We start from the raw sequence: 22,860 nt of genomic DNA, 5'->3' as shown, positions 1-22,860 counted from the left end.
GTAATTTTACTCACGACTTTCTACCTACGCGCATGCTTGGAATCACATGACAGTACAAAATGGCTGCCCCTATGGAAAACGATAGTATTATTAATGATGCAGTTATTGAGGATAAATTAGTTGAAATTAATTTTCAGGGTAAATTTCCCTTTAATTATTTACACACCAATTGGTTTCTGATTAAAATTGACAATTCGGCCAATTGTTTAAAAATTATTTTTTATTAAAATGAGAGAAGCCATAACTAATTTATAAAAGTAAAATTACTTCCTGCAAACATGCTTTTCCTTCTCTCCACCCACCCTTACTTGATAAATCAAAAAGGCGAAACATTCAGATTTTATCCTGATCTTTATAAGATAAATATAAAAAAAATTATATGCTAAAATTCATGATTGGTTTTTTCCTATTTCTTTTTTGTTTATGTTCCCCTTTTTCTGAAAATCACATAATTGCCTATGAGTGCCACAGTATCGAAATGAAAGGCGCCATACAACAATAAGATATAGGCCCCATTTAGCATTTTTGTAACAGGTGACAAAGTGCTTCGCCGCCATAATAAAATTAAAAAGAAAAAGTGACACCTCCCCACCGAAGATACTTACCTGCCCCTGTTATGCTAATTACCATGTCGCTGTGCCTTTATTATTATTCAAATTATTTTGTGACGGTCTTCGCATATGTTTAATCAGCTTATAAGTTTCGTCGTGCGGCGCACGCTTCGTGAGGGTGTCCCCCTTGTTGAAAACATATCCCAAGATGCCTCACTAAATCAGTGGCCTTTCTGTACGCAAAAACGAACTTGCCAAAACTAACACGCAATAAAAAGATCCGTTGATCCAATTTAAATATCTGCTAAATATTGAAAAAGGATTACATTATATATGTTAAAATCACATACGGGTTGCATAGAGTAAGGTTTGGACAGTTACTATCTCACCCCGATAGAAACCGAGAAGTTCTAGGTGTACTAAAATAGATGTTTATCAACATAAAAGTCGCGCAAGCGCGGCACGACGAGACTAACAAATGAGGGAATTTTTAGGGGAGAGGAACTCTCAATCTCCGGAGCGGAGTTATATGTTTGACTTGAAAGAACACAAATATGCGAATCTCCCATTTTTACCTATTTTTCCAAGCTTCGTCCCTATCGCTACAAGTGCATGTTCTTTTTTGTCCCTATTCTTAAAATCGGGTGATCTAACGTCGTATAAGGCGGATAACTTGACCAGATTTCAACTAATTTATCCTCAATAACTGCATCATTAATATAACTATCGTTTTCCATTGGGGCAGCCATTTTGTACTGTCATGTGATTCCACGCATGCGCGTAGGTAGAAAGTCGTGAGTAAAATTACTCAGTCGAGCGCACACGGTGAGTAATTTTCCTCGCGAGGAAAAAATATCAAACATGTTGGATATTTTACTCAACGCGCAAAAGAGTGATGCAACGCGCAAAAAATCGACCGCACACGGAGAGAAGTTTGCTGAGCAATTTTCCTCGCGAGGATTTTGCTCAGCTAATTTCTCTCGTGTGCGGCCGGCTTTATCGTGTTCCCGTTTGATGAGCGCCACCATGTGTCAATGTCCGTACTTTTTGCGTCATGATCACGATGTAAATAAATAGACAGAGCTATCATTTATTACAGATACACAACAATGTGTAACATTTTTACTACTTATCTATTTTGTCCAGAGGCGATAACACTTCTTTCCCGTGTACGCTAGAATACTGTCCATCAGACAGAAATCACATCAACATTTTCACAAACCACCTGTTGGTTGTCGTCCAGGCAGCACTCACGACATTTGGCTCACTGTAAGTAACAACTTTCGAATTCGTATTTTCCTCCACCTTTGTAAATTAAGTTAGTAAGGTAAACATTGCATTAGTGTGAACCAGTACAGCGTATCGTTTGTTCGGTATTATCATTTCAGGGGTCACAACCAACGTTTCGATACGAAACCATATTTGAGGTGAACAATATAGACAGTTTTGACTGTGGTGTCGTTTAGATATTTAATTTTTTGGGAAGGTTACCGACTGACTCTGTATTGGCATAAAACCATATCATCAACAAATAATGCACGCTATGCTTCTATAAACTGTACTATAGCTGTGTGAGGGCGCTACTTACAGAACCTCTGGTGTCTGATAACCGTGGTTGAGCTCCAGAAATAAAATGGTGGATAGGAACAGGTACAAATAAACAATTTAAGTTCATTGCTACATTCAATTTTTATCACTCTGTTTTTCTGAACAGATCGAGGGGGAAGTGACTTTTGATTGATTTCAAACACTGTAACTGCTAAATTTGGACGTAGTCTTTCGGACACTACCAACATGTGTGTCTCCACATCGACGAAACACCGTATCCTGTAACTATATCAACTTTGAAACAGAGAAGAACATGGAACTAAATGGTCCTTTGCCTAACTCTGGTCACACTGAAAATGGAAACTTTGAAACGGCAGAAAAATACGCTGTCGACAGAAGTTGTTTGTATGTGTCTACTGGGATGGGAATCATACTGGCCATCAACGGTATCACCTTAATTGTTGTTGACAGAACACATGATAACGAGGATTCCAAAAATTCACCTTTACACATCGGTGGTGTGGTGATATCCATGGTTGCTCTGTTATGCCTGTCAATGTCCCTCTTCGCGTACCGTAGAATGCGATTACTGTCGAAACAAAGGCGACACGATTATGGAAATGAATTAAGCCTTGCACATGACCAAAGTACATCGCAAACACACGCTAACACCGCCGACTTAAGCAATGAAGACTGGTGTCTGAACTCTCAAAGGTGAGATGGTAACAAAATGGTCATCAAATCAAAATCATCATTGCATAAACAAACACAGATGTGATCATTCTGTCTATATTTCACCGATCCAATCCTCTTCCCCTCTCTGTTACTCTCTCGTCCATAAAATTATATCTAATTCAAGTGCACATATCAGTTAGCATATGGATTTGTCAGTGTGAGTATGGAGTGCGATTGCAGAGGGTATTTACTGTAAGAATTGTATATTTCTATCTCATACAGACATAGATACACACATAGATACATGCAAGCATGCATACATACATACGTATGTACGTACGTACATACATACATACATACGTACGTACGTACATACATGCATGCATGCATGCATGCATGCATGCATGCATACATACATACATACATACATACATACATACATACATACATACATACATACATACAAAAATACATACATACATACATACATACATACATACATACATACATACATACATACATACATACATACATACATACATACATACATACATACATACATACATACATACATACATACATACATACATACATACATACGATGCAACCCTTGTTTATCAGGAAAACTACTAAGCTGGGCTACGTGTCCGATGATTGCGGAGAAACCAGAGAGAAACGTAATTACAGATGAACGTGAACGTAAAGATCTTATCTATCATTTTATTGCAGTATACTCACTCAAGAGCGACTCGATTGGTTTGCCAACACTAGCAACACGATTCCATACGATGGAACTCATAGAAATCGTATTCCTGGGCTGCCATCTTATGAGGAAGCGATGGAACAAAAAGATAAAGATGAAAATGTTACCCTGACGGAAGAAGCAATCAGAAACCCATTAAACTCACTTTAAATTTTTTACAAGAGTATACTGTTTCGAAATTTTCTTCACCTTCAATATCCGATAGAAGACATCGTATTATTAGGTGCAAACGTTTTTGATATGAAACAACTGTAAGCTGACGCGCTGCTTCGTTGTCAGCCACTGGTCTCTCTTCGACCAACCTGGGTAGCTACTCTGAGTAGCTCAGTTTCGCCATGGAGCTACCAAAATCGCGTATCTTCGTGGAGCGTACTTACAGCTCTGGCTAGCAAAAGTATGTCTATGGTATTATTTTCTGTCAGTATATAGTAGAATAAGTCGGGATTTTATAAGTTGAGCATAGCTACTGTGACATAGCAAGAATACCAGAAAATGGATATGAAATGTATTGTTAGAATGATTTATTGACATTAAATTAAGACATTTTCGAAGTAATTCAGAGTTCTGTAGTTCTTTTAATGAGTTGACCACGATTCGTGGGCAATAAAATCAATCTATACACGCAACGAAAGTTACGGCAATGTATATATGTATATGCATAGGCAATGTATATATGCATAGGCATATCAAAAATATGTCAAAAAAGAATCCCTTGGTCCCTTTTTGTCATCTGAAAAAAGCTTGAAAGGCTCTTGCCACGAAAATTATAGAAAACATTGACTGTTACGGCACTTCAAATGCGTAGTATTTATCGTTATTATCTCGTCTACTAGAAATGTAACGAACGAGTCAATCATCTGCTTCGTATAGAAGTTTTCAGTCTTTTTTTTTCTCACACGAAGTCTTGCAGAATTTCGTCTTGAATTTTTAAACAGTAACTAAGCTTATTGATTTATTGTGTACGTTCATTCCATCGTAGGACAATTGGCTAGCTGAAGAGGCAGAAGATTAATTCGTGATGTTTTAAATGAAATCATAATTGGATTTGCACTGCAGTTTGTTCGTTATTTATTTCCTCCGTAATTGCTGCAGCAGAACACAGGTGAACTCAGCTTGTAAAAAACTTTGAAGATTCGCTGAGAAGAAATATACATAACTGTGTAACAAAGGAGAACATTTTTTTCAAAATAACTGGAGTATTTCTCACTAGAGAAACATGATAAGAGCAAATTTGGTTTAATAACATTAAAAAATCGTATCTTTGTATTTCACGTAATGTTGTCGTATTTAGTATATCACGTCACGTGTATCTTCCACGCTAGTTTGATTTACGAAACATATTGTCACAAGTGCATGTACTTCATTGTTACAACTGAGCATGCCTGGGAAAATGCAAATTATATATTGTGCACCAATCAATGCCGTGTAACACAGATGTTTCCAATCTCATTTATATTCAACCGATTTTTGAATTATCGACATGTTCACCTCTCCTATCTTGCCTGCCCTTTCCAGCTGTCTTGAACACAGTCCTTCTTTACTGATATGCGGTTAAACTGATATTGCAATTACAAACTGTTTGTTTGTTAGCTGGACTAGAATTGCCTTCACTCCCCCGTCTTTGGTTTGGTTCCATTAAAATTGCTGGAGGAGAGACTGGTGTGCCGGCGTTGCACCATCAGGTGATTTTGTTCCTGTCCTACCGCCTGTCACTCTGCACACACACTCATCAAATATTAACAGCTGATATTAGTAGATGTACAATGTCCAAAGCGAATAAGAGGCGAATCGTGTTTGACTTAGATAGAGGGCTAACGGTGACATTCCTTTATCTACGGGGAGAAATATTAACTTCAGAGTTCCATCATCACGTCATTGCATCACAATAGGGAGAAGTGTGGCAGTCATCTGGTCAGTGAAGTAGCAGTTGCGGAGTGGATAAACGTGGGTAGTATTATTTTTCCATCTAGCAACGAAAGACATTCGGTTATTGAGACGTATATCAGTAACATTAGCTATGGAATCTGCGTTGACAGTTTGGTGCTGACATATGGATGCTGCCAGAACTGAAGGTAAGAGGTCATTTCTTTATGAAAACAGAGGGGTCTGCCTTTTCAGATCTAGCCCTGGGCAGTTTCCTGCTGTACACCTAGCAAATTCAACTTGAAATTTACCTAATATTTTTGCGAATTCGAGAATGTTCTTTCTGTGTCTTTACTGCGTGACCGATGTGAACGTTACGAAACGATTTAACCTCCGTCAAATGATGGTGTTGAACGTTAGATATTGAATCTCAAGATGAGATAAGATTGTACGATATAGAGACTGTGCCCTGGATGTAAATATCTTGAATATGACAGGAACGATATGGATTGAAAAAGGAATTTTAGGGCTGCTACAGACAGTATAACTGCTTCATTCAAACCCCATAAATTGTCAGACTGTATATCGCAGGTACTCTGTGCTTGCCATGGACAATCCTGTATGTCAGGTTATGATATAGACAATGACCCTGTCGATTATAGTCCAGTTTTTATGTGACCTATCGAAATGAGGTACATATTAGACTGAGGTTTTTACAATTTTTGTACTAAACCTCCTGGTAAAATGCTACTATTTTGATTCATTTCGTTTTATGCAACTATGACGTCTCGCACACCGCTTTATCTGTATCGGCGACATGACTCACAAACTGGGGTGGTTACATACAAATAAGTACTGTGTACAAAGGCTACTACCTTGGTGTGTCCATAGGCTATGGGAAGTGGCACCGTGTCAAATAACAACTCTAGTAATACATGCATTGACACACCAGCGACTTCTCGATTATGTTTTCCAAGCTTGATTCATGAACAGCAAGACCATAATCACCCATCATTTTCATGGTAACCATCAATGCGCCATAATCACACTAAAAGTGGCCATAACTTCGCCATGAACAACAAATTACTCCGATGACTTAAAGTACTTACTAGACAGTAATAGCCAGGACTGCATTATTCCATGCTGATGATTGGGATTACACTGTTATTTCCACGTTGACACTACAGACCAAACAGTCCAGGATTCAATTATTTAACATCAATCAGGAATACTCCAGGCTGTCATTTTACTTCACTAAGTTCCGGTACCATTTTCATAAAACATTTGATAAGGAGTTTAAATTTGGCTTTATTTTCTTTTTTGTCGACAGTTTGGTCCTTTATCTTTGAGTCACGTGGAGATGCAGTGAGTGTGCCCATCAGGGACATGTATTTTGTGAGTCAAACCTCGAATCATGCTTCCAATAGTTGATCTGCTGTGCTACGAATGAAGCAACATGCCTAATAGGTCTAATAGAATCCGTACACCAACAGAAATTCACCATCAAATCATTCAGGACAAGAGTTACAAGAAATACTCCTATGCCTCGTATTGTGGTTTTGTTCTTCTTGGCCTTGGGGTGATAACCCTCCTCCCAATGATAGCCATAACAACCTTCCTAAACAGATCAGAATCAGGCGGCGAAAACGGAGACAATGAGCTGGATGTTGTCTTCACCTATCTGGGTCCAGTGTTGATCGCCTTTTCCATTGTCGCCATCATCGTTGGCCTGGTGATTTCGAAAACCGCTTCTCGTCGCAAAGCATCACGGTATTTACTGAGAAGACGCGAGTTGATGAACAACGGCGATGAATCAGATAGCGTTTCACGATACGACATTGAACTTGTGCCTACTGATGTGATTATGGGGCTTCCTTCGTATGAAGAAGTTGTAGGAGTTGAACACCATAACGGTGAATTCAGCGTAGATGAGATGACAACTACTGTCAACGAAGAGGTCACTGAGTCACGTGACAACATCACGTGTTTGCCTGATGAACCCCCTCCCCCATACGAAGAATCTCCCAGTGTGCTTGAGTCAGGACACGATCAGTAAAATGGAACAACTTTCGAGAATGTTGGGAAATATCATAATATGGTGGATATCGGATGTTTGTTCTATCACTTCTTGTACCGGACCATTCGTGATATTCTCACATAATTCGGTTTAATTACAATAAACCATTGGTTTTTTTTCTGCAAACTGCATCTCTTCAGGAACGGAAGTTACGGCGTATAAAATGTCATATAAACATTTCACAAAACAGAAAGATTTACACAGGCTGAAATAAAAGGCTGAATAAAATTTACACGTACCATACAGCATAGGTCCAATATTCTGAAATACATTTGTGGAATGTGTCAATATTGACATGGTAGGATCGCATGACATATATGTAAGCAAATAAATGATACTAATGACTTATTAATTTTTTACTATACAATGCCGTGACAGCATTACGCATCATCTTGACATTACAGTAAATTTCCCGCTGGTTTGTCATAACAAGATTCTTTTGTGCTGGATATTGGTTGTCACACAAAGAATAGTACAACGATAAAAACACACTTAAATTGGCCTTCACCTGATACAATGTCAATTTATGCAAACCGGCAGCCAAAATCAACATCTTCAAGGCCATTGTTGCTGCATAATCAAGGGACGTCTAATCAACTCATCGGGACAAGCACTGAACAGCGCATGCCCATTGCCAATCGGTTGTCCCACTGTCCCCACCAGAGCATGAGTATTACAGTGGCATATATGATCTCTTTAATTTAATTTGCTCAGGTATCAAGTTAGCAAATCAATTTGCATATAAAAATGAAATTCTCCCTTATTACAGTGCGGATTACGTGGCCAAGAAAATGTAAAATGCCGAATGTTACGGGTGGAAAATTGTTGAAAGAGTTGCCATATTATTGGATAACTCCTGTAATTAATTTTGATAACGTTAAGCTGCACGATTCTGTTAATATACTTTTTATATATATACGCGCTGTATCAATAAAGACATGTGGGATATGGTATCGTACGTGGATAATTTTATTTTGGGTGTGAGTATCACAAGCATCGTTGCCCTTCATGTATTTGAACATTAGAAACCGTACACCAGCTTTGTACAGTATTTTATCGGCGATAGAGTGTCTTTATCAATGTTCTGCACAGTTTTTGATATCACTGAGATGAATATCTGTTATCTTTCATTTCTACGTGCATACATTCCTGTAAGTCATTCCTCCCATATCCATACATTTCATCTCTCAGGCACTCTATGAAAACACTGCCATCACTCTGTCAGTCTCTGTATTTCAGTTCGTACGTCCGTTGACCAAATACTCAGGGCTCATAAATTGAAAACTAAAGTTACTAATTGTCAACGTTTTTGGTAATTCTCTAGAACTTATATGGGTCTTATAGATGGGACTTACTAATGAAGATAAAACTCAGATTATGTAATTTTTTGTAAGTTACTGTAGTGATATTTGGTAAACATATTCGTATAGATTCCTTCCACAGCTTGAAATTTTGTTTCAAAGTTTTTAGTAAACCTCATTTAAATTTATCTGCGTGATGATAAAATTCGCATGTGTAATATGTAATTGTAGGGTAAATTTCTCGTTTTTAGTGGAAACATCGTATGAAGAAACAGCTTCCTCGAGTAGTAAATATATTAATTATACTGGACCAGACTGCTATAATACTTATCTATGCTCGTTGTTTTAAGGAGATAACCTCACTCCCATTACTTTAAAGTATGATGTAATCAAATATTTTAATTAAATATTTTGGCTAATTTTGCCGTGTTGGACAAGATTCGTTTTTTCTGAAATTTGCTTGCTAACGTTTTCATGTTCACCCTATAGATTCTCTGCAGTCTTCTCATCAAGATGTTTTGGCTAGTCTCGTTCTCCAATTATATAAAATGATATGTCAAATATAATGAGAACATAATCATGACAGCTCTTCCTCTTGACTTCATGTTTTAATAAGTTGGTTTGCACCATCCTTTTATTTCCATCAGATGTATTTTTTTACACTCAGAGCATGATGGAGATCTTGCTTTCATTTCTACTTTCGAATGGAGATCTTGCTTTTATTTTTACTTTCGAATGAATATGTTTGTCTGCTGAAAGTTATCTGCGCTCTCTCTCTCTCTCTCTCTCTCTCTCTCTCTCTCTCTCTCTCTCTCTCTCTCTCTCTCTCTCTCTCTCTCTCTCTCTCTCTCTCTCTCTCTCTCTCTCTCTCTCTCTCTCTCTCTCTCTCTCTCTCTCTCTCTCTCTCTCTCTCTATATATATATATATATGTATATAATTAAATCAGATTTGTGTAAATTTGTGATTTATGTAAATGTTATATGCAAGAATGCGATGTGAAAGTGTTTCCGCCCAAATTCTATTGTCAGAACGGTACTATAGGAATGCTTGTTCAATCCTATAGTTACCTCAGGCTGTCGGCTGCTGACGACGCACAATTTCGAGATAGCTAAACCGTTTGTATTGACGTAAATTGTTTTGAGCAAAATTACAATTTTTCAAGGGAAGCGAGAGCTTCTAGCGATTTGGAAAAAAATCATGTCCTGTCACAAGTTTCCCTGTCCCAACTCTCCACCAGAAAAACCTCCCCTTGCCCTTCCCCGAAATACCAAAGCGCCCCTCCTCTACAGAATGTCTTATCTCCCCCATCCTCCAAATGAATTTCCTTTCCCATGTAAACCCTGCAAATGACGATTCTTAATACTTGTCTGGCCTCTGTAGTTCCCCCAGGTTGCAAAAGATTAAAATTTTCAAGCCCGATGATGATAAAAAAATCGGTGGCCCGCCCTCCCATTTACCTCCCGTTTATATGAGAAAATTAGAACACTCGCCCACCTGCAAAGGAATAAAACTACCTACGAAATCATCGTAAAGCTTTGTTAAGTGCTACACAACGTTGCATCGGTCCATCGAGTACAAAAGTGTGGTAAAAATAACAAGATTGCTACGTGATCAAATTCTCGTACAACTGCCATGGGAGTGACGGCCATTGTACTGGTATTGTGTAATAGCTGCCCTCGAAGTCTGCTATCTAACACCCTGTCTGGGGGCTGTAAACAGATGTCTTTGTACATAGATTACAGCGCAATTCCCTATTATATAACCGTAAATTTCCGTTCTGTTGCACAAATCAAATGCAAATGGGTGACTCAGGGATGTGCTTTTGTCATCTGTGCATAAAACCATAGACCCTCCTAAAACAGCTTCTCATGCATCACATTACATTACTCTTGGAGGTACCCTACTAAGCCATAAGGGAGCGTTCTGTCAAAATTTGTGAACCCCAAATTTAAATAAACGAATCGATGACCCCCCCCTCCTCTTCCGCCCTATTGCTAGAGTACATACATGATTGTGTAAATATAGTTTTCCTTATGTTATTCAAAACTATGTTCACATAAGCAGTATAGTTTGTTTGGCATCAAAGTTTACAGGTATTGGGGGCGCTGCACCCAACACAGCGTATATTGCTCAAAAATCACTTTTTAGCAAATATTAAATTTAATCAATTTGTTAACTGAAAATTAAAATGTTGGTTCGGTCCACCTTTCAGCCTGTCAAGCAGTTGTAAGTTGCTTGATAAAGAAGTGTTAATGTATGCAAATGTATGCAAATCACCCGATTTATTGGCTTCTGTTTTCTCCAAATTTCAAGATTTCCAAAGAACTCCACTTTAGCTGGGTCAAATTTTCTGAAATGTTCACATTATGTTCAGTAAATACTGCATAAAAAACGACTATTTTGTTTGGCAATGAAGTACTCACATTTGGAATAAGAGGCATTTTAATTTTGCTAGACATTTTTTTCACTTTTTTGCGTGTCAGTCTTTCAATCCATGCCATTTTAGAGTGAGGATAGATATAGTCGTTATTTTTTCTGCATGTACTCTTCTTTCAAGCGAAATATTACATTTAAGGAAATAGTGTCAAGTTTTTGACTTAAATTAATTTTTATCATTAATACCAAGATTGAGGTGTTTTACCCCAAATATACACCTCTTCATCTTTTTAGTAAACTATTGCTACCATCCTGAACTTAAGATTCTCTGTTTTTATGAAAATATATAGTATGAGGGGGTTTCCTTGTCATCTAAGATGAGAAATATTCCTTTGAAAAAAAAAATGTGTTGGCAACGTGCAGCTCCACCTTTCAGTCCAAAATTCTGAATCATGAATGTCCTACCCGAAATACTGAAGTGTACGGCCATGGATGGTCACGAAAATGACCGATGGGTACCTACCGCCTATTGATAAGGTAGAAAAGCAAAGAGAACTGAAAGGTCCTTGTTGAAGGACACAATATCGCAACCATGTCCAAATATGTCAAGGCTCCCTGCTAGGAAAGGATACTATGGCCCTCGCGGTGTGATACAAACCGAATTTTATGTTACAGTGTTTCAGAACTTTCATTTTCACTCTGCTGCCTCAATTTAGAAAATGCAAGTTTTATAGTCTTACCAAGGCAGGATGTACTATGACCGATAGTAAGTCTTGTATTAGAACAAATGATGAAGTGACTTCTGAAAGTGAAAACATGCCAAGAAAAAGGTCCAATTTTCTGAATATTCTTGTACGCTGAAACAAGGCTTTTGAACTAGATTGACACTTTTTTCAAACTCAAGTCACCCACCGTCTCTTCCAATGCTAAGCGAAAAATGACCCCACCCCACTTTTACCTTCACAGTTCTTTCAATTTAAAAGATAACAATCCCCTCCCCCCCACCACACACACATGGGTTTTGCCGGCCAAGCCCCGACCATAAGTTAACGCTTCATTATCTTTAATTTTTTTACGTCACATCCGCACTGCCCGACAATGTATATTTTGGAAATCTCCTCGGCTTCAAATCCCTTATTTCGTTCCAATCTCATCAACTCGCCCGCCTTGGTTGCGGTAAATATCGTATCAGCGTTTGTTCTAGCAGTCATGGTTCATGCAATTTATCTAAGTCAACCTGTATCAGACCATAGGGTACTATTGTCATGTCCGTCCCTAGGGGTGGGGCGGAGGAAGGGATGTCTTGGTCCCTGCACAGGTTTCTTGTTGCTATCGTTTATTTCAATACTTTGGAGCATGTAATATAGTTATAGAGATGGAGTATGTTATCTATTGCCAATAAAGATTTATACTTGGTCTGCAATGGTATAACAGAGTACTGTTATACCCTAGTTGATTAGTTCATTGTTGACTTTGTCAAAGTTAATCTGGTGATAATCTGGTGACAGCGTCCACAGAGTAGAAATTTACACTTGCATGCTTTGGGGCATTAGACAACCATACAGCGTAAGATTATCACAGGACAAGTACATGACTCTATGCATGCAGTCATACAGGGTTTTCTTTCGACTGCGCAATTGCACAAAGAGCGCATTTCGAGCCACTTTTTGCCCTTTTTTAAAAGTTACTGACAGCGCGAAAATCGCGCACAAAATACAGCAAGCAATTGCACCCATATGATGGTGACCCAAGCACATAGGGTAACCTGTTGTTTCTGCCCCCCTAAAATGTCAAGTCAAGTCTGCCCCCTAATTTTGATGAATGGGGCGGAAATTGCCCCTTCAGTGAACATACAGAGAAAACACTGAGTCATAGACTGGAGAAAACTAGGGTCTATGATACAGTGAAGAGAACAATTTCAACAAGAAATATTCAGGAAACTAGTTCTATATGAAGTTGATAGTATAAATCTTTATTGCCAATACATATCATACTCCAACGTCTAGCGACAAGAATCTGTATTGAGACCATGACACCCCTATCCCTACCTTCACCCCTGGGGACGGACATGACAACTGTTCCCTATGATCAGACCTTCATTCGAGGTCCTCATTCAATGGTCCATCGCCTTTTTGAGTAAACGCAGTGTGCATTTTCAATCGACCGTTTTGTAACCGCTTTCAAACCTCGTGCTCTCTGAAGACACTTTTGAAGAAGGTGGCCTATATTTAAGTGTACCAGTGACTTTTACATGCTCCATGAACACAATTGGAACTAATTTAGGATAATTGGATATCATATTAATGTTGGTTTAATCATCAAATGTAAGCTCATCAAATTTTCCTTCTCGCAATTCACTTGTTTTTCTGAGTAATTTGTAATATCTCTACTTTCAGCTATATGGCACCGGTCACTTTTGATAAATTTGAGCAATTAAAAGATCCAATTATCCCAAATTAGTTCCATTCTTATTCATGCCAGTCATGAGGCAAATGTATTTCTTTTCCCTGTCTCCGGTGTGGCTCAGCAACGTTCGTATTATGTTAACATTATCATTGCAAAAAAACACACCTGGCGGGTCACACGATTTGAACTCGACATCCTTCAGTAATTTCATGAGCTAATTTGTTTGTTCAGAAAGTCATTATTGACGCTTAATCACAACCTTCATTCATTGCATTATCACAGTAAAATTAAAAATTAAAACAAGGAAAGGGTGAAGATAGGTGTTTTCAAAACGTTTGTCGTCAAGCAGTCTTGGGTATTTGTTCTTTCATCCTATTTACATCGATGTAAGATTTAGAGGCAGCGAGAAACATTACTGGGGGATTAGCTATTTCTTTTCCGTCTGTTACTAGGAGTGGAATTATCCTTCAATTAACTTAAATTGCAGTTCTTGTCGTCGAGTTCTAGGCCTATATGCACAGGGAAATCTTTGAACAAGTCATAGTTAGCTGGCTTGCTAGGAGGATCAAGTCATTGCTTTAATTTCATTTCCTTTTTGCACATCAACAGGTTACCTTTGGATGTGGATTGATATGGTCAAACTATAAGTACCAAGACATGGACACATCTGAATACTCTACAATTTACAGCTGACATTCTTCAAGCAAAATGGCGCGTCATCACGAAATCCGCACACCAACTGCAATCCACAATCAAATCATACGCGACAAGAAATATAAAAAATATTCCCGCGCATCATGGGTTGGTGTTCTGTTCATTGCAGTAGGTGTAATGGTTCTTATGCCGATGATTGCTGTAACTACGATGTATAGGGCAGGCGACGATGAGGACAGCAAATTCGACGATGCGGTGGCGTATATGGGTCCTATCCTTATTTCAGTTTGTATCATCGTGATAATTGTTGGCGTAGTGATTGCGAGGCTTGCATCGAGACGAATGACATCTAGATATTTATTGCGACGAAGTGAGTTGATGAACCGTGGTGTGCTGCCAGACAATCACGATCGCAGTGAACATTACGACATTGAACTCGTCCCTACAGATATGATCATGGGTCTTCCTTCTTATGAAGAGGTTGTTGGAGTTGAACAATATAGCAATGACTTCACAGCCGATGAAGTGACGATTCAACCTGAACAAGGAGAGCCAGGAGACTTGCGTTACAACGCTGCCTCGGTACCTGATGAACCTCCGCCTCCATACGAAGAATCCCCGAGTCAGCAAAGTCAAACCGAAAACGTTAATTCAGAATGAAGATACTCGTTTGCTCAGGATGAAATAGGGCAAATTGACAGTGGATAAACTATGCATAAAGTGTGAATTAATCAACTGCACTTTTACATTATATTTACATCGTAAACTGAGACTTATTACTCGTCTGTTCCTGCGACGAAAATGATAACTCGTTCGATTGACAGAGTTTTAATTTTGCATTGCCACGACAGGTAATGGTAACATTTAGATGGGATATTTAAGACAAAGGATTTGTGAAGTTATATCCCGACTTTCTTATTTGCATCTGTTCTTGAAGTGCCTTAATATAACTTTCTGATGACGTAATTCGGAGTCATGTCTTGATACTGGATCCTCTATCACGTGACAAGTGGTCACCTTTATTCAAAGTCCATTAGTCATATGAAGGTGGTACGCGTCTCGAAAGTGAAAAACTTAAACTAATTCTGCTCAACCTTTCCACAATGAAACTTTCAACCGCCATTTTAACAAATTAAAAAGGAAAATCTAGGGTCACCGTGCAAAGTTTGGAACTAGAAAAATACATGAAATTTACTCATTGATAGTTGAAAATCAAAATGGCTACCATCCCTGTGTTAACTCTATGGGAAAAATGAGATTTTCTATTTTCAAAAATTCGAGACAGTGAAATTTTTTTCTTGCGCCAAGATCTTAAAACGAGCCCCCGCAAGTAGACTAGAAAAGTGTTTGAGAAACTTGAGTCAGAATATCTGCCCCCGAGGCGCGTCAAGATAGAAGACTATCCTTCCTAGTACCTCGACAGCTAATTCTTAATGCTTTGCATGTGACAGAAAATATTCACGAACGCTTTAGTAACGGAAGCAACACTTAAAAAGGACATAAATGCGATCGATTTCAAAACAAAACTGCAAAAGAATAAGATGCTAAAGATAACTCTCTCACCATCCCTTCACCAGTAACACAAGCTGTCTTCATATATTTGAAAGTCACATATAGAGGATCGTTTTAGAAATCTAAGACAATATTTCTATCATAATCAACAATGCCTTGATTCTTTGAAGGCTGAAACTTACCATAAGTCGTGTAAGTCGTACAAAATCATAAGACAAGATGTATTTCACGCTGTGTATCTGACAAACTATGTCGAGAACTTTGCTGATCTCTGATACATACGTCATACGGAATTATGAATCAAGTTACGGGCTGTTTATTTTAAGTCTCCGCCATTAAGTCATTTATGCAATATTTTCTTATCATTGTCTTCGAGTTCTTCTAATTTAAAAAGTATACATCGTTTTGATGCATATTCCTTACATTTATGACACAAATTAATCATAACGTAGACGTAACTATGTGAAGCCTACGATACTCTGAATTGTGTCTTTTTACGTTTTTGTCATCATTTAGTAAATCTGCCAGTGTTAATGTCACATTTGTCACATTGTGTATTAAGTATTTTTGTGCTTTCAGTGGAATACTTACAATTAAAATATCAAATCAATGAGTATTAAAAACTAACGCAGTGGGCATTTACTTTAAATTTCCCTGCTTCAAAATTTTGACGTCTTTCGATGTCTAAAACATTTTTTCTTACAATTTTTCAAGAGTGGTTTTGCAGATCAGTGCTTCATTTCTGACATTATAAACAGGAACGCAGTCACCGTTCGACAAATGTGCAAAGTATTTAACGCTGTGAATAAAATATGTAACTTTTTTGAAATAGGAGATGTCTTCTGGGTCTGTTCAGATACTGTTGACTGGCCGAATTCTATGACGGAATCGTCTAGAATTGTAGATGTATCAAAATAAATATAGGTTGGCATTTGCAATAAGGCAAATATGACCTATAAGTAGAGGAAGCTCAACAAAAGTATGATAACTTTCGCTTCATCGTACTGAGTAATTTGACAACCATGATCTACAGGCACGTCTCGAAGACTGGTTTGATCTTTTTTCCAGGTTAGAAACAACATCATACTGAGTTTTTCCTATATTGAAACGCCAGCTAGTCTACTGCAAGCGTTGAATGTGTACACTGATATGAAATGTGTTGATGTTTGTTGAACCCTTTGACCCGACCAACCCTGACTTTTGTATGTTGATGCTATTGTAGAATAGTTGCTCCTATAACTCAACATAGCAGTCAAACTGAAAATGTCGTGATGCCTAAAATATCTCGTTTTGTAATTTGGAAGCCTGAAAAGCATTGAAAACATGTCGCAATGTTTATACAAAAGCTTGTGGATGCTACTGTTTTGTAGATTTTCACCCTTGTTATTTATGCCCAACATGGCAAGCTATATTTAACCTACGTCAATTTGGAAGGAACGGGCTTATCGGAGGCATACAAGCTAGTGTTGACAGTCGAACCTGAAATCATTTGTCATGTCGGTCTATCACTTTGAGGTGAAGTGTCAACAAGCAGGAATGCACTGTGTGTGTTTCTCCAAAGATAACTGTCAGTTCATTGACAAAACTGCAAACAGTTTCAACATGCACGGATGTGAAATAAGTGGGGGATACTTTTACAGATAAAGCATGCAGACTTTGAAACAGGATTGTATTCACTGAATGGGAACATTGGTATCCGGTAAGTTATTGGCAACCGAGATTGGGAACGATTAGTGTGGTTTAGCGGAAGGCAACTTGAAAAAAACGTGGGATAACGAGGACACGGATGAGTGGAGACATTGAGTAGAGTACAGTCCCTCTACCCACACTGTGAGTAGAGTGTGGTTACAATGAAACAAGACAATTATGTAGCCGCACTATGTTGCTGTGACTGCGTTACTTGTTGAAGAAACACTGAAATCAGTACAATCTTAACGTGAGTGTCTGCCTATCATGTTGATTGTGCTTTGCCACAAACAGACAGGGAGTTTTGATTCCAAATTCCGATGCCTTATAAGGCAGTCAAGGACACGTTGTGTCTAAATAAATCACACTAATTCCCTATAAATTTTGCCATAATAATCGATACTAATTTGCAATGTAAACCCATATAATGTTTTCATAGATATATTTGTCGTGACCCTCTGTCAAAGTTTACATAGTTTTACATTGTGCTGACGCGTCCACGCAGTAAGCTGACCGCAATAATATGCGCATGCGTGTGACACCTGATCCGAATTGTCTAAATTATTTCCCCCTCAGTTGAAAATTAACAGACGTGTTGTACAGCGGGTCATAACTATCGCCAAACATTGGTTTAAATTTGACGGCTTATTCGAACATACCCATTAGTCTCAACCTCGGTACTATTGACTACGTAGCTGCGTAGAGAGACGTCATTTGTGACCTGACGCCCGGCGCGTACCCCGAACTCTCCCAGTACTCTACGCGGTGTAGCAGGAACCACCCATTCAACGTGTTGTGTTTCCCCGCGTACTCGGTGGTTCATTCACTATGATGTAATATCAAACCGTCGACTGAATAGCCTGCCTTCCAGATAAAACCAACAGGTGAGATTAGGAAATATAGAATTGGTAAATACTGCCTGAGGGCATATATCGTCCTGAGAACGATTCACAGTGTTTATAAGGGCAATATTTCATCACGTTAAGTGTCTAACAGTATGTACGTGGACGTTGGGCTTTAAATCTATCACAGTGTATAGCGGATCGATAGGTGTGTTTATGCTGTCCTTACTGACATTTTTAGTATTCTATCAGTCGCCATCAACTTTGATCCAACCTTGTGATATAATCAATAAGACTAGCACATCTCAGGTATCCTAGCCAAGTTGTAATGTGTGTGTATGTGTGTGGTCAGCGACGTGTCTATTATGAGCGTAAATTGCCTGGCTGCCGCCAACAATGTAAAGGAATACATTAGTGTTATTATGAGTTCGAAAATAAACCTCTATAATCGGGTATTCGACGCAATGCTACAGGCAACATATATGCCATCGCCACGGTGCGGCAGGTTTCATAATACACCATTTTCCGAAAGCGATAGACATGTAACTGTATACATTGAAATTAGGAGCGCCTGCGTGGGTGAATGATAAGAATACCTGTTGGTTTTGTCATCGATCAGCGAAGGAGTGTTTAATCCGTTACGTCATTGTTAAACCTATCCGTCATCATACCGAGCACATATTTACTCTCATAGTAACGTGTAGGTGTCAATTACAATTACAAGGACCAAATATTATACCGAGTATGTGAGGCCGCAGATATATTTCAATAAGAATAGGCTTACGTGTTTGACAAAGACTGACAAAACGCAACTTTTGGTTCTGTTCACAGCATCACGCTTCCTTCATACAGAGAGTAAGTCGCAGAGATTAACATGTCGTCTGAGCCTTTCCTGTCAGAGACCCAGCCCACGACAACATCCGGAGAACAGGATGCGGCGAGAAGCCAGAGTAGGACAAGTTTGAGGCTTGAGTTGTCGGCCATCGATACCACGTCGGCAACCAGTGAATCCAAGTCACAACGGAGTAGGAGATCATCTGTGCCCAGCATACCATCAACACCATGCACGCCTGTATCGGCCATTCACGCTCAGCATATGAGCGAAATAGTCTACGAAGAAATGAGAGAAAAACAGAAAAAATATCGCATTATAGCAGGCGTGATTTTCAGTATTTCCCTTGTACTTTTGATATTCGGTCTTACAGCTGTGATACTCGGTGCAGGTAATAAGATTAATGTGTGGGCCATCGCTGTGGGTTCATTTTGTCTTCTTCTCGCAGTGACACTATTTTTCGTTGGACTAGGTTTATGTTACAAAATAACGAGATTAATGGACCAAACGAGACAGTTGGCTTGCTCTGAACATATCGAAAGGAGTTCAACACACACCTACACCCATTTCCAAATTGCTCCAAGTCCAATGATTCTAAGGAGTCTGTTAACATCTGTCAAGAGGGACTTCCAGAGCAAGAAAACCACAGACGATAATCTGAGCAATAAAATACATCGAGTGTCACTCAACGGTACGGTAGAAGATGATAACCGTCAGAGGTAAGGTGTATTATTCATTGTAACATTCCATGGTTGAGAAATACATACTAAACACGTTTGTTACTCAGCATCCAAAATTGCAGACTAAATCTCAAATTATATTGACGTCCAAGTTAAGATCCTTATATGTATATCTTGTCGTAATCTTATGTACTTTGGAACACATATTTATTACATAGCACCTGCATTTTTATAAGATACAAATCCTACTGGTCCCATGAAGAATCACGTTTGTTTGAACAATCTTCCAGAAACATATTTTTTATAGAATGTGAAGAAACTATTTCATAGTCTGTTTGGCCTCCCTTAACTTGCGAGAGGATGTAGATTCACTGGAAAATTTACAGTATTCACCATCAACATGAGAATACAGTCCACTAACAATGATTTCTTTGAGGACAGTTAGGTTAAACACTCATAAAACGTTTGTTTCCGGTAACTCGACTCATCTTTTTCTTTCATTACTGACCCTCAACGTATTTTCTGATTATTTAAAAATACTTGGCCAATTTACCAAATCTGCCATTTTCTCTGTGTATGGAGAACAAAAATGCCGATTTATCTAATTTTCAGGGGTGTGATACCGGAAACACGTTTTTTATTTGTTTTTTTGCCTACCACTTCCTACAATACATGTTCATGGTGACTGTTAATCTCTCATCGCGTGTCTGATGTCTGGGGTACATAGAATTGTGAGTCCGATGGTATACCTTGCGGTTACATAATGTGATACATATGATATTGCAAGTTTTCAGTTCAAAAAGATTCGAATTTCTCTATCTTTATATTTTCTCTATTTCTCTGTTTTCAAGTCAGTGAAGAGAACCAGATATCATTTGATGTACAACTTTTACGTCGCACGGAGAGACATCGCTTGATTTTTTGTAATTCAAATTAGGTTACTGTATCAGTCCACTTTGTGATATTATATTGACATTGAAACATTGTCAGAAGTAATAATAGGATTTTGCTGAAATTCACTTCAATAAGGAAGTCAATGACGATATAGCCATGACGATGTGTCATAATTATGTCGTGTCATATTTGTCTTTAGTTTCAAATAGACGGTCTGCACGTATGTTTGTTATCTTTCCACAGTTACGCATGACGATCATATATCATATCTGTAACGTTAGTAACATTGAAAGACACCAAATTGTATGGCGCATGCTCATCTCATTATACTAAATAGATTAAATCGCTTTTCGATTTGTAATGTGTGACAGGAGACTAAAACAAAGAATTTTCTGCTTCGTTCTCTTTTCTCCGGCCCATAATTTCACTGCCGTAAATGAACCAAACGAGGCCTGTTTTATCGTCTTCATAGGCCATTGTCGTCGACTTTGTCGTTTCTACATCCCGTGTTATGTTTCTTTCGCAACCACTCAAAATTTCCGTTTTCAATTCCCTTTTCCTTTTAAACGCAACTTCCTCTTGTATGAAGTGAAAGAGAAATTTTCTTCAGAACATGGCCTAGATAGTATAACGTAGTCTTCCGTCAGTAATTTTAAACCTTGGGTTGGTCGGGAAGTTTTCTAGTTTACAGCTTGATCCAGTCACTAGAGGTCGCTCCTTCGTATATGAGTTGATGCAGGCGGGTGAAGTTGAACGGGGAGTTATTTATGTTCCGTTATTCTCATCAAGTGAACCGACCCTAACCTATGTATAACTCTCAGAGCAAGTCTACGTTTTGAGTGCTATGCTTTCATACATCGCTTAAAGCCAAGACAACAACATAACATTGTTCACATGTTTCTTTTTTGTTTCCGATTCTTTTTATGCAGAGGGGAAACAAATCGCCAATCATCAGCATCGCCCTCTTCACCGTCAAACAACGTCAAAAATCACACCGCACAACAAAGGGATTCCAAACAGTTAGGCAACACAAGCCTGTCTTCATTGGAAGAAATACAACGTTCTGGTAGCCATTCTTCGACAGCACGCCCCCAGTCGTCAGCACAGAGAAGTTCTCCTCCGACACAAGACATTCAAGTTGAAATAGAAATGTCTGTCCCGGCGAAGGAAAGAAAGTGAGAGGCTCCTGTTGTAAAACTTACTCGTTTTCAACCTTCTATTCAACTAGGAAGAGAGACAAAATATTGATACCTGCGTGCATGAGTTCTTCACGTGAAATAGAGAGGAACATTACCATGAACCTGCATTTCTACAGTCTCAGTCCAAACTGGCCAATGAGGCTTGGTCGATGATATCATCAGTGACACCAGGCAATATCGATTCATCATTTTGGTAGTTACAAACACTCCTAACACATATACAGGTAATTCATTCAGGATGAAACGCTTGTACATACTTGCCTGACATTAATGTTTGCACCTTAGAGATTGCAATACTGCACATAAGCCAATTGTCTTTCACATATGCACATGATTTAACCACTTGAATCAATAAGTAATAAGCCGTATCGATGTAACAAATGTTGCTACATTTTTGAACTTACTGAGAAAACTTTCCATTTTACATCATCTTTACCCGTTCATCATTTGTTCTATACATTTCCTTTTTTAACTTTACCACAAGTGTTTTGTACAGGTACGATGTGCAAATGCACATCGATATGACTGAATATTGTCTTATTGAACTATTTTTACACGTTTTCTAAATAAAGATATCCTTACCACCAATCTATCAGGATTAGTTTATGAGAAGAGTTTTACTTTTAATGACGACTGTCCATGCAGCGAACAGTCTCTTCCCAAGTACATACATGGCCTCACATAAGTTTTCGACAGTTTCATGTGAAACATACGGGACCATATCAGCCAGTGAAATCAGTTGGGTGAAAAATTAGCCGACTTTGAATTAGCGACATGTCATCATTGTAAAGGAAAGTCACAATAGCAAAAAAAGGCGATGAACATTAATAATGAGGATACCTTTCTCAAAGTGCAAGCTGTGAGTTTACAGTTCTAGTGCGATCATGTATTGTACCAATGTAATACACTATAGGAAAAATTGCGAGACTGGAGAGAGAAAGTGGCGCTTTCTCGCAATTGGTGAGAATCTCTTGTTATTCTCACCGCTGTCGGTGAGAAT

At 38.5% G+C, this 22,860-nt stretch overlaps 1 protein-coding gene and 2 long non-coding RNA genes across 4 annotated transcripts; all 3 read left to right on the top strand.

Moving 5' to 3' along the window:
- Positions 1-1,646: 1,646 nt before the first annotated feature.
- Positions 1,647-4,004, top strand: LOC139152066 (uncharacterized). The gene is made up of 3 exons (XR_011556545.1): positions 1,647-1,820; positions 2,266-2,813; positions 3,504-4,004. It is a non-coding gene; the product is annotated as an uncharacterized lncRNA (long non-coding RNA).
- A 1,019-nt stretch (positions 4,005-5,023) lies between these two features.
- LOC139152065 (uncharacterized) lies at positions 5,024-8,435 on the top strand. Its single transcript, XR_011556544.1, has 2 exons — positions 5,024-5,609; positions 6,731-8,435. It is a non-coding gene; the product is annotated as an uncharacterized lncRNA (long non-coding RNA).
- An 8,705-nt stretch (positions 8,436-17,140) lies between these two features.
- LOC139152063 (uncharacterized) lies at positions 17,141-22,452 on the top strand. 2 transcript variants are annotated; one of them, XM_070725154.1, is made up of 3 exons: positions 17,141-18,297; positions 19,087-19,806; positions 21,591-22,452. In XM_070725154.1, the coding sequence occupies exons 2-3, from the start codon at positions 19,130-19,132 to the stop codon at positions 21,838-21,840; spliced, it is 927 nt and encodes a 308-aa protein (XP_070581255.1). In that variant the 5' UTR covers positions 17,141-18,297; positions 19,087-19,129; the 3' UTR covers positions 21,841-22,452. The 2 variants fall into 2 exon arrangements, with proteins under 2 accessions (XP_070581255.1, XP_070581256.1); XM_070725155.1 differs by having other exon boundaries at positions 17,288-17,426.
- Positions 22,453-22,860: the final 408 nt, after the last annotated feature.

This window comes from Ptychodera flava, chromosome 15 (assembly GCF_041260155.1).
Source record: "Ptychodera flava strain L36383 chromosome 15, AS_Pfla_20210202, whole genome shotgun sequence".
Taxonomy (NCBI): Eukaryota; Metazoa; Hemichordata; class Enteropneusta; family Ptychoderidae; genus Ptychodera; species Ptychodera flava.
This window is presented reverse-complemented; position numbering and strand designations above follow the sequence as displayed.

What these genes read in the sequence shown, in the direction of transcription:
- LOC139152063 (XM_070725154.1), top strand. Translation starts at nt 19,130, where the DNA reads ATGTCGTCTGAGCCTTTCCTGTCAGAGACCCAGCCCACGACAACATCC. An exon ending in GAAGATGATAACCGTCAGAG is followed by an intron (nt 19,807 to 21,590) that starts GTAAGGTGTATT and finishes CTTTTTATGCAG; the next exon opens with AGGGGAAACAAATCGCCAAT.